At 38.6% G+C, this 12009-nt stretch overlaps 1 protein-coding gene across 1 annotated transcript in view; it reads right to left on the bottom strand.

The window, feature by feature from the left end:
• Nucleotides 1-12009, bottom strand: part of MSH3 (mutS homolog 3) — a 228733-nt gene that overhangs the window by 16821 nt on the left and 199903 nt on the right. Inside the window, exon 21 of the mRNA XM_011934338.1 lies at nucleotides 10425-10611. Coding sequence (XP_011789728.1) covers nucleotides 10425-10611 — 187 coding nt within the window. The remainder of the gene's footprint in view (nucleotides 1-10424; nucleotides 10612-12009) is intronic.

The following is a 12009-nucleotide window of genomic DNA, read 5'->3' as shown; positions in this document are numbered from 1 at the left end:
AACCAGCAAGTTTTTATTAGCGATTTTCAAAAGGGGAGGGAGTGCACGAATAGGGTGTGGGTCACAGAGATCACATACTTCACAAGGTAATAAAACATCACAAAGCAAGTAGAGGCAGGGTGAGATCACAGGACCACAGGATGGGGTGAAATTAAAATTGCTAATGAAGTTTCGGGCACTTGTCATTGATAACATCTTATCAGGAAACAGGGTTTGAGGGTAGACAACCTGTCTGACCAAAATTTACTAGGCGGGAATTTTCCTCGTCCTAATGAGCCTGGGAGCACTACAGGAGACCAGGGCTTATTTCATCCCTTCGGCTTCAACCATAAAAGACAGCACGCTTCTGGCCGGGCGCGGTGGCTCAAGCCTGTAATCCCAGCACTTTGGGAGGCCAAGACGGGTGGATCACGAGGTCAGGAGATCGAGACCATCCTGGCTAACACCGTGAAACCCCGTCTCTACTAAAAAATACAAAAAACTAGCCGGGCGAGGTAGCCGGCGCCTGTAGTCCCAGCTACTCGGGAGGCTGAGGCAGGAGAATGGCGTAAACCCGGGAGGCGGAGCTTGCAGTGAGCTGAGATCCGGCCACTGCACTCCAGCCTGGGCGATAGAGGGAGACTCCATCTCAAAAAAAAAAAAAAAGACAGCAGGCTTCTAAGGGGGCTGTTTATAGGCCTGCCCTCAGGGTGCATTCTCTTTCTAAAGAATTCAGTGATATTTCCCCTATTTGCTTTTGAAAGAGGAGAAATATGGCTCTGTTCAGTCCAGCTCACCAGCTGCCAGAAGTCTTATCTCTGATGTTCCCTGAACATTGTTGTTATCCTGTTCTTTTTTCAAGATGCCCAGATTTCATATTGTTCAAACACACATATTCTACAAACAATTTGTGCAGTTGACACAATCATCGCAGGGTCCTGAGGCGACATTCATCCTCCTCAGTTTACGAAGAAGATGACAAGATTAAGAGATTAAAGTAAAGACAGGCATAGGAAATCACAAGTGTATTGACTGGGGAAGTGATAAGTGTCCATGAAATCTTCACAATTTATGTTCAGAGACTGCAGAAAAGATAGGCATAAGAAATTATAAAAGTATTAATTTGAGGAACTAATAAATGTCCGTGAAATCTTCACAATATATGTTCTTCTGCCGCGGCTTCAGCCGGTCCCTCCGTTCGGGGTCCCTGACTTCCTGCAACATGCGCCACTATGCCTAGCTAACTTTTTATTTTTAATTTTTGTGGAGAGAGGTCTTACTATGTTGCCCAGGCTGGTCTTGAACCTGGGCTCAAGCGGTCCTCCTGCTTCAGCCTCCCAAAGTGCTGGGATTACAGGCGTCAGCCACTGCACCCAGTCTCATGGATTCTTTAATAAGCATTATTTTAAGGCATATTTTATATATTCTGGAAACTTCTATCTGGAGGAAAGTTAACACCAATCTTAGCCTAAATACTGGCAGAAGGAGGTAATTAAATCAAAGAATTCCAGTTTTGATTCACCTGTCATTCACCTTATTAAAAGTCTGAACGTGTGCCTTCTTTCTGATAACAACAACAAAGAAACATATTAAGGCAGGATTTCTTTTAAAAGTTGTGCTTAAAATCTGCCCTGAGGGATCTTAGAACCACCCATCTCCATGGTGCTCCTTCTCCAAGCTGATAGGCACTTTTAGCCTAAGGGTCTAGGATCCTACACTGCACTCCTTAAGGCTGTTCTCAGCCTGCAGCAGCAACACATGACCTCCCTTATTGCTCCTCTCTGATCTCTCTTCCCTATCCAAAGATCAGAAGGAACCATGAAAAGAAAGATTTCCATCCATAAAAAGGTCAGGGAAGTTTCTGACCTAGCATATAAGCATATGCTAGTCTAGCATATAAGAAGGTTGGAGTTATAAGCATATGCTAGTCTAGCATATAAGAAGGTTGGAGGTTGCCTCTCCATCACAAGGAAAAAGTAGAACAAACTGAAAAATCAACTCTTCTTAGATCTGTAAGAGAAATGAAGTCACATGCAAACCACTGTCCCCCAAATTACAGACAGACAAGCAGATACAAAGAATCACAACTTTCCTGGGCTGAAATGCAGGCAGAAACCTCTGAAGGAACCAGTATCAGGGCAGGAAAACTGGAACTGGAACTGATCAATTACTGGAGACTCAGTGTCAACAAGTCTGAGAGTCAGAAAGTCCAGGGGAACCGAGTCATGGGGGAAGGGGGCACACTTCTGTGAGTTTTACTCCCAGGAGTTACACTGGATTCTCACAATAAATGCTGGAGTAAATTCTCCTTATGCTTCAGGCAAGGAGAAGAAAGAAAGAACTATTTTGAAACGCACCAGGGCACTCTGTACTTAACAAGGCCTGCCCTCAAAAGAAACTACTTAAGCGGAGCCTTAAGTAGCCTTAAGTAGTTTAAAAACCTGCTGGGGTTTTATCAGAGCCTAACCTATTTGGGGGAAGGGAAAGACTCAACTCCAGTCTCCTCTAGCCTTCCACAGGAGAGAAAGGAAATATCGAACTCTAGCCCACTCTAGCCTTCCTATCCCACCTGAGGGGTGGGAGGGAGGTAAGACTGAGACTTAATCATAGGACTCCTCCCCTAGCCCCTTACCACCACATTACTAAAAGCTAATTTACAGCAGTTCCTTTTACCCAATACATCATGGCCAGCTGTCAAGAAAAAGTCACAAGACACACTAAAAGTAAAAACCTACAAATGTGAAGAGACAGAGCAAGCATCAGAACCAGACATAGCTATGGCAGGGATGTTGGAATTATCAGACTGGGAATTGGAAACAAATGATTAGTATGCTGGGGGCTCTATGGATAACACAGACAGCATGCAAGAACAGATGGGCAATGTAAGCACAGAGATGCACATTCTAAGAAAAAACCAAAAGGAAACACCAGAGATCAAAAACACTGTGATGGAAATGAAGAATGTGTTTGATGAGCTTACTGGTAGACTGGACACAGCTGAGGGAAAAATCTCTGAGCTTGAGGACATCTTAATAGAAACCTCCAAAATGGAAATGCAAAGAGAAAAAGATTGGAAAAAAAACCACAGAATATCCAAAAAGTTTGGGACAACTACAGAAGATACAACATACAGCTAAGGAGAATACCAGAGAGAAAAAAAAGAGAGAAAGAAACAGAGGAAATATTTAAAACAAGAATGACTGAGAATTTCCCCAAATTAATGTCAGACACAAAACCACAGATCTAGGAAGCTCAGGGAACACCAAACAGGATAAATGACCCCAAAACCACACCTAGACAAATCATATTCAAACTACAGAAAACCAAAGACAAAGAAAAAAAAAATACTGAAGTAAGCCAGAGGGAAGAAACACCTTATCTGCACAAGCTCAAAGATAAAAATTACATCTGACTTCTCAGAAACCACACAAGCAAGCAAAGAGAGGAGTAAAATATCTAAAGTGTTGAGAGGCAAAAAACCAAAACAAAACAAAACAAAAACCTCTCCAACCTAGAATTCTGTACCTTGCAAAATAATCCTTCAAAAGTGAAGGAGAAATAAAGACATTCTCAGACAAACAAAAATTGAGGATTTGTAGCCAGCAGATCTATCCTGAAATATTAAGAAAAGTTCTTTAGAAGGAAGGAAAATGACAGGGGTCAGAAACTTGTATCTACATAAAGAAAACTGCACTATTGAAGGAGGAATCAGTGAAGGCAAAAAAAGTTTATTTTTCTTATTTTTAATGGATCTAGCATAACGTTTTGTTCAAAATAATAATAGCAACAGTGTATGAGATTATGTGTGTTTATATATATATGCTTATGTACACTTATGTATAAGTGAAATAAATGACAGTGATGGTACAAAGGATAGAATAAAGTAATCAGGATTATTTTGTTATTAAAAAATACGTGCATTATTCATAAAGCAATACAGTGTTATTTGAAATTAGACTTGGATTAGTTGCAAATGTATATTGCAAACTCTAGGACAACCACTAGAAAAAGTAAAACAAGAAATATAACTGATATGCTATGAAAGGAGAGAAAATAGCTGGGTAAGCACCTGTACTCCCAGCTACTTGGGAGGCTGAGGTGGGAAGGTCACTTGAGTCCAGGAGTTTGAGGCCAGCCTAGGCAACACAGTAAGATCCCACCTCAAAAAACCCCAAGAAACCAAAAAACAGAAAAAAAAAAAGGAGAGAAAATGAAATAATATAAAATACTCAGTTAAAAACCACAAAAGGCAGAAAAACAGTGGAAGACACATGTAGGAACAATGAACAAGAACAACAAATAGAAAGAAGTAAAAAATGGTAAATATTAATCCAACTCTATTAATAATCACTTTGAATGCTGATGGTCTAAATGCACCAGTTAAAAGACAGATTATCAGAGTGGATCAAAAAATAAGACCTAACTACATGATGTCTACAAGAAACTGACCTTAAATACAAAGATAACCATATATTAAAAATATATGGAGGGGCTAGGTGTGGCAGCTCACACTTGCAATCCCAGCACTTTGGGAGGCCAAGGCAGATGGATAACTTAAGGCCAGAAGTTCAAGACCAGCCTGGCCAACATGGTGAAACGCCATCTCTAATTTAAAAAGAATACAAAACTTAGCCAGGTGTGACGGCACACACTTGTAATCCCAGCTACTCGGGAGGCTGAGACACAAGAATCACTTGAATTTGGGAGGCAGAGGTTGCAGTGAGCTAAGATTGTGCCACTGCACTCCAGCCTGGGTGACAGAGTGAGACTCTGTCTAAAATATATATATGTGTATGGAGGAAGATATATCATGTTAACATTAAAGAAAGCTGAAGCAGCTATATTAATTTCTAAAGAAAGCTGGAGTAGCTATATTAATTTGAGACAGAGCAGACTTCAGATCAAGTAAATTTGTCAGGGATAAAGAAGGATATTACATAACGATAAAGGGATAAATTCTGCAAGAAGACATAATATCCTTAACATGTATGCATCTAACAAGAAAATGTCAAACTACATGAGGCAAAAGCTGATAGAACTACAAAGAGAAACAGATGAACATACTACTATAGTTAGAGACATCAAAATTCCTCCATCTGAAACAGACAGATTCAGCAGGCAGAAAATCAGTAAGGCCACAGCTGAACTCAACAACACTATCAATCAACTAGACATCATTTATATCTATAGATACTTCATCCAACAGCTGAATACACATTCATCTCAAGCTAACATGGAACATTCACCAAGAAAGACCACACTTTAGGCCATAAAACACATGTTGACAAATTTAATATAATAAAAATCATACAATATTTGATCTCAGACCACAATGGAATTAAACTAGAAATCATAACAAAAAGGTAACTGGAAAATCCCCAAATACATGGAGACTAAACAACACATTCTTAAAAAACATATGGGTCAAAAAAGAAATAAAGAGAAATTTAAATTATTTGAAACTAAACACAAACAGGAAGCACACCTTATCAACATTTGTGGAATACAGCAAAAGTAGTGAGTAGAAGAAAATTTATAGATCAGGAGTGATGGTTCACACCTGCAATCCCAGCACTCCGGGAGGCCAAGGCGAGAGGATCACTCGAGTCTAAGAATACGTGACCAGCCTGGGCAACATAGTGAGACCCCCATCTCTACAAAAAATAAAAAAAGAATTAGCTGGGTGTTGTGCCATGTGCCTGCAGTCCCAGCTAAGTGGGAGGCTGAGGCAGGAGGATCACTTGAGCCCAGGGAGTCGAGGCTGCAGTGGGCTGTGTTCATGCCACTGCAGTCCAGCCTGGGTAACAGAGCAAGACCCTGTCTCAAAAAAGAAAAAAAAAAAAAAGAAAAAATTGAAAGAAAAGAAAGAATAAAAAAAGAAAATTTATAGCACTGAACACATTTTTAAAAAGAAAGATTTAAAATAAACAAGCTAAGCTTCCATCTTAGGACACCAGCAAGAGAAGAGCAAAAATAAGCAGAAGAAAAGAGATAATAAAAATTAAGAGCAGAAATCAATGAAATGAAAACAAGAAAGCAATGGGGAAAATAATCAATAGAACCAAAAGCTGGTTTTTTGAAAAGAAAACTGATAAGCATCTAGCCAAGCTAACTAAGAACAAAAGAGAAAAGATACAAATGGCTAACATCAGAAACGAGAAGGACAACACTACGGATGCTATGGACAAATAAAAGGGTAATAAGGGAATACTATGACCAACTCTATGTCCGCAAATTTGGTAACCTTGGTGAAAATTTCTTGAAAAACAATTCCTTAAACTTGGCTAACACAATCAGCCAAAACTCACACAAGAAAAAACAGAAAATCTGAAGAGGTCTATATCTATTGAAGGACTTGAGTCAATGGCCTTCCAAAACAAAAATCATAGGCCCCAGTGGCATCACTGGTGATCTCCACCAAACATTTAAGGAAGATATTTTACCAATTCTCTACAGTCTTTTTCAGAGGACAGGAGTGGAGTAAATACTTTCTAACTCATTCTATGAGGCCAGCATTACCTTAATACCAAAACCAGACAAAGACATTATAAGAAAACTACAAACCAGTATCTCTCATAAACATAGATGCAAAAATCCTCAATAAAACATTAGCAAAATGAATCCAATGTATAAAAAGAAAAACAGATCATAACCAGGTAGGACTCATCCCAAGTGTGCAAGACTCATTCAACATTTGAACACCAGTTAACGTAATCTATCATATCAACAGGCTAAAGAAGAAAAATCACATGATCATATCAATAGACGCACAGAAAGCATTTGACAAAATCTAACACCCATTCATGATAAAAACTCTCAGTAAACTAGGAATAGAGGAGAATTTCCTCAATTTGATAAAGAATAGCCACAAACAACCTCTAGCTAACATCATACTTAATGGTGAGAAACTTAAAAAGCTTTCCCACTAAGATCAGAAACAAGGCAAGGATATCCTTTCTTACTACTTTTTCAACACTGTACTGAAAGTCCTAGTTAGTGCAATAAGACAAGAAAAAAAAAATAGATGGGGAAGAAAGAAGCGAAACTGTCTGTTTGTAGCTGACATGACTGCCTATGTAGGAAATTCAAAAGAATTGACAAACATACACACAGACTGGCATTAGTAAGTGATTATAGCAAGGTTGTAGGATACAAGGGTAATATACAAAAGTCAATTGCTTTCTTATTTAGTTTCTATAATGATTAAAGTTTCTGAGTTACATCTTTTTGCAAATAAATTTTTTAAAGCAAAACAAAAAAATTCCTTTAAAAAAACAAAATGTCATAATTACCTATGTAATCTAAATAAATGTTTAAACAAAACCTGAGTCTCTCTTGGGTCTTCACTGCCAAAATAACAAAGAAAAGAAGGGAGGCTGGGCATGGTAACTCATGCCTATAATTCCAGAACTTTGGGAAGCCAAGGCAGGTGGATCACTGGAGCCCAAGAGTTCAAGACTAGCCTGGGCAACATGGTGAAACGCCGTCTCTAAAAGAATACAAAAATCGGCTGGGTATGGTTGGTGTGTGTCTGTAGTCCCAGCTACTCGGGAGGCCGAAGTGAAGGATCACCTGGGCCCAGGTAGTCTGAGACTGCAGTAAGCCATGATCATGCCACTGCACTGCAGCCTGAGTGACAGAGTGAACCCATTTCAAAAAAAAAAAAAGGAGGAGGAGGAGGAGGAGGAGGAGAAAGAAGAGAAGGAAGAAGAACAACAACAATGGTTGCGCCAAAAAGGGCCATAGCTAGGTGCAACTTATTTGCTGCACAAACTGTGTTGGATGCACACCTAAGGACAAGGCCATTAAGAAGTTTGTCATTTGAAATATAGTAGAAGGTGCAGCTGTCAGGGACATTTCCAAATTGAGCATTGTTGATGTCTCTGTGCTTCCCAAGGAGTGTGTGAAACTGTATTACTGCACAAATTCTGCCACTCACAGCAAGGTAGTCAGGAATCATTCTCAAGAAGCCTAGGGGACCAAACAACTCCACTCCAATTTAGATCTGAGGATGCTGCCCCATGATCTCCATCAAAGCCTGTGCATGGAGCTGAGTCTCTAAAGACTGAAGAAAAACTACCTCCTGGAAAAAAATCAAATGGAAATTAAGCTTTAAAAACAAAACTAAACCCCAAAACACCAAGAGCAACAGAAGGTTAATGAAAAAGAAATTTTATTTTTGTGTTGCTTTTTTTTTTTTCTTCTGAGATGGAGTCTTGCTCTGTTACCCAGGTTGGAGTGCAGTGGCACGATCTTGGCTCACTGCAAGCAACGCCTCCCAGGTTCATGTCATTCTCCTGCCTCAGCCTCCCAAGTAGCTGGGACTACAGGCACTTGCCACCATGCCTGGCTATTTTTTTTGTGTTTTTAGTAGAGACGGGATTTCACTGTGTTAGCCAGGATGGTCTCGATCTCCTGACCTTGTGATCCGCCCGCCTCGGCCTCCCAAAGTGCTGGGATTACAGGCGTGAGCCACCGCGCCTGGCCTTGTGTTGGTTTTTGAAAAGAAATATTAAAAATATGATTTTATTGGCTTAAATAGCCAATTTCTTCCTTAAATAGAAGAGAGAAAGAAATGAAAATGAGGGAAGACACAATGACAAAGGAGCAAGAAAATGGGGGGAAAAAACAGAAAAGAAAGACCAGAGAAGGTAAAGGCCTAAAGGCAGGTTCCGTGAGGGGGAGATTTGAAAAGCAGAGACCAAAATGAACAAGATAGGGAAAGTAAACTAAAGGGGACAGTTAGATGGAAATGATAGGGATGGAAAGTTTGATACAAACAAAATTTCACACTGAAGCTTAGAAATGCACCCTGAAAAAAGGAGACATGCTTTGAAGGAATGATGTTACCAAATCATATAGAAACACAATGAGATGAGATCAAAGGTGTCACAGTGAGATCTTTCAGGATGTTGGTAAAATAAAAGGATTTCACAAAGTAGAAATGGCAGTATTTCCTTGTTTTTCCCTCGAGGAATTTGGCTTTGATGGATGATACCTGTTCTTGATTTAGGGTTCACCAAGGATAATAAGATACAATTCTGAGTGAAAATACTGCCAGGGAGGCCCTTTTCATACAACCAGATTTATGTTGAGTCAGCAAGAAAAAGGAACATATATCAAAAAACTACCAATATTACTTAGGGTCAATCTGTCTGAATTCAGTGTGTAGCATTCTAATGATCATTTGCAGGGCTGCGGTCAATTATAAAAAAGAGAATTCTGAGTATTTGCAGACTGAGATCAGGAAAATAATGTGTATAATATGTATCATCCATGTACACAAGGGTATGCAGGGATTGCATAATGGTATTATGACTACAGCAGTAATAATATATATTTCAAAATAACTAAGAGAATAAATTTCCAATGTCTCACCACAAAAAATGATATCTAAACGAGGTGAAGAATATGTTAATTAGCTTAATCACTCCACATTGTTTATATGTTTCTTTTTTTTTTTTTTCACAGTGGACACCAAGCAAATGTTTATTGAATAAGTAAACAAAGGAATAAAAGAATGAGTAGACAATCTATGAACAAAAACAAATTCAGTGAGCGAAATTCTCAACTGCCTCTAAGATTCAGAGCTAGAGTGGCATCAGGGTCTCACCTTTGCCAAAAATCATTTAGGGTCAAATTTACAATGAAAGTGTCTCATGGAGTCAGCAGAAAACTCAGAGGCTATTAGGCACAGCCATGCCTAGCATGGTGATAAAAAATAAAAAGGAGGAATGCAGGAAGTTAGTAGTGTAGTCATTGGATTGGGAACAGGGGAATCCCTATTTGTGAAAGCAGCTATCAGAAATTTGGAAAGGAAGATTGAGATGAAACAAGACATATCCTACAGCATATATAATTCAGCCTGTCAGGACTTAACAATTGGATACCTGATCTTAGCTAACAATAATTGTTCACAAAGCTGCATAAAGTAGTTGCATGTAGATTGCATGAGTTTGTATTCTTTCATACTTACATTTTCAGCAGCTATTTATAAATTCGTATTCTCAACTAACATATTTGCTTAAACATTCTATAATTAAAGCATACAATATTATTTCCAATATAGCCAATTATATGGATGATTAGCTAATTACCCATAATTTCTTCAATTCCACCCCAGTGACAACTGTAAAATAAATTAACATTACTTCTTTTTGTTTGTTTGTTTGTTTTTTCTTTTTTCATTTTGTGCCTTTTCTTTATTTTTTTTTTATTTTTATTTTTTTTTATTATTATACTTTAAGTTCTAGGGTACATGTGCATAACGTGCAGGTTTGTTACATATGTATACTTGTGCCATGTTGGTGTGCTGCACCCATCAACTCGTCAGCACCCATCAACATCACACTGTACCCCATAAATATAGTACAATTATAACTGTCATTTAAAAATAATAATTTAAAAATTAATTTCTTTTTAAATACAGTTTACCGGATACTTACATCTCTGATGAAATACTCAAGTGTAGCATAGGCAATGGCAATTCCATCATGGGTGCTCGTCCCTCTTCCCAATTCATCCAAGATAACCAAGGACTGTGATGTTGCTTTTCTGATTATTTCTGCTGTGTCAGTCAGTTCTTCCATAAATGTACTCCGTCCTTTATATATATTGTCTGCAGCACCCATCCTACAAACAAGAGGAAAACACCTTGATTTTCCTCTTAACTTTCTTATTAGGAAGCCAAACATTATTTTATGAACAATAAATATAAAAGATCACTAAGAATCTATATATTTTGAGCCAATAATAGCTCAAATTACATTAAACAAAAGAAAACATGTTGGATGTAAACAGTGTCTAACACCACACTGTACTTTGTAGGAATATTCTGGACAGAATTTGAGGTATTGCACAGAACTCCTAAAAAGTAGGGAAATGTTTGATTCTGCTTTTTTCTCACCAATAATTCCAAATCAAAGTTTTGGTATTCACAGGATAAAACAATGCTTCTTTGTGTTTCTGTGTTTAAAAGTCCACGATACTGTACAAAGATCTTGTACAATTAAAGGATTTTTTCAGTGTTTCCTTAAGAAGATTCCATACTGATATTACAAATTAAAGTACTACATAAAAAGTAACTTATTTATATACAACTTTTTACTGGAACTAGAATTATAGAAGTTTGATACCTTGCACAGCAGCTAATACAGGTTCCTGAAGTGGATTTTATGAAACGGTTCCTACAGACGTCAAGAAATAGGTCCAAAAGATTTAAATTTCTTTTCTGTAAGACTTTTTAGAGCCTTTAGTACGGGACTACATATTGTGCATTTCTTTTTTCTTTTTTTTTTTTGAGACAGGGTTTCACTCCCATCGCCCAGGATGGAGTGCAGTGGCATGCTCTCGGCTCACTACAACCTCTGCCTCCTGGGCTCAAGTGATCCTACAGCCTCAGCCTCCCAAGTAACTGGGACTACAGGCGTAAGCCACCAAGCCTGGCTAATTTTTTTTTTTGTATTTTTAGTAGAGGTGGGGTTTCACCATTTTGGCTAGGCTGATCTTGTACTCCCAGCCTCAAGTGATCTGCCTGCCTTGGCCTCCCTAAGTGCTAGGATTACAGGCGTGAGCCACCGTACCCAGCCAAAGCATTTCTTAGAGAAGGATCTAGTAACACAGCTTTTCTTTAACTGATTTAGCTATGGTCCCTGAAATGTCTTCCAGAGCACCTTGCAGCAATAATGTCTTCCAGAACACATTTGGGAAAACACCTATATAATGCAAAAGCAACTGAAAAAAACAAAAGGAATTATTAGGTAATACTCAGTGTCATGCAGTTAATTGCAAAACTTAGAATTCAGGTTTTTCACCCAGTAGCCAGCTCTGTGAATGCTGGTAACCACTTTCTCAGCAAAATCCCTTCACTGATTTAGTTTTGCTACAATAGTTCACAAAATAAGACACATACTTCACATCTGACCTACAGCACCATAATGTACCTTTCATTTCTTGAGAAATCCATGGTCAAACTGTACCTTAACCAGCTGTGTGGCTGAAGCCCTATAAGGACAAGGAAGATGGAATGTG

The sequence above is a fragment of the Colobus angolensis genome, unplaced genomic scaffold (assembly GCF_000951035.1).
Source record: "Colobus angolensis palliatus isolate OR3802 unplaced genomic scaffold, Cang.pa_1.0 Scaffold134, whole genome shotgun sequence".
NCBI classification, from domain to species: Eukaryota; Metazoa; Chordata; class Mammalia; order Primates; family Cercopithecidae; genus Colobus; species Colobus angolensis.
Note: the sequence above shows the minus strand (reverse complement) of the source record. Positions and strands in the feature narration are given on the sequence as shown.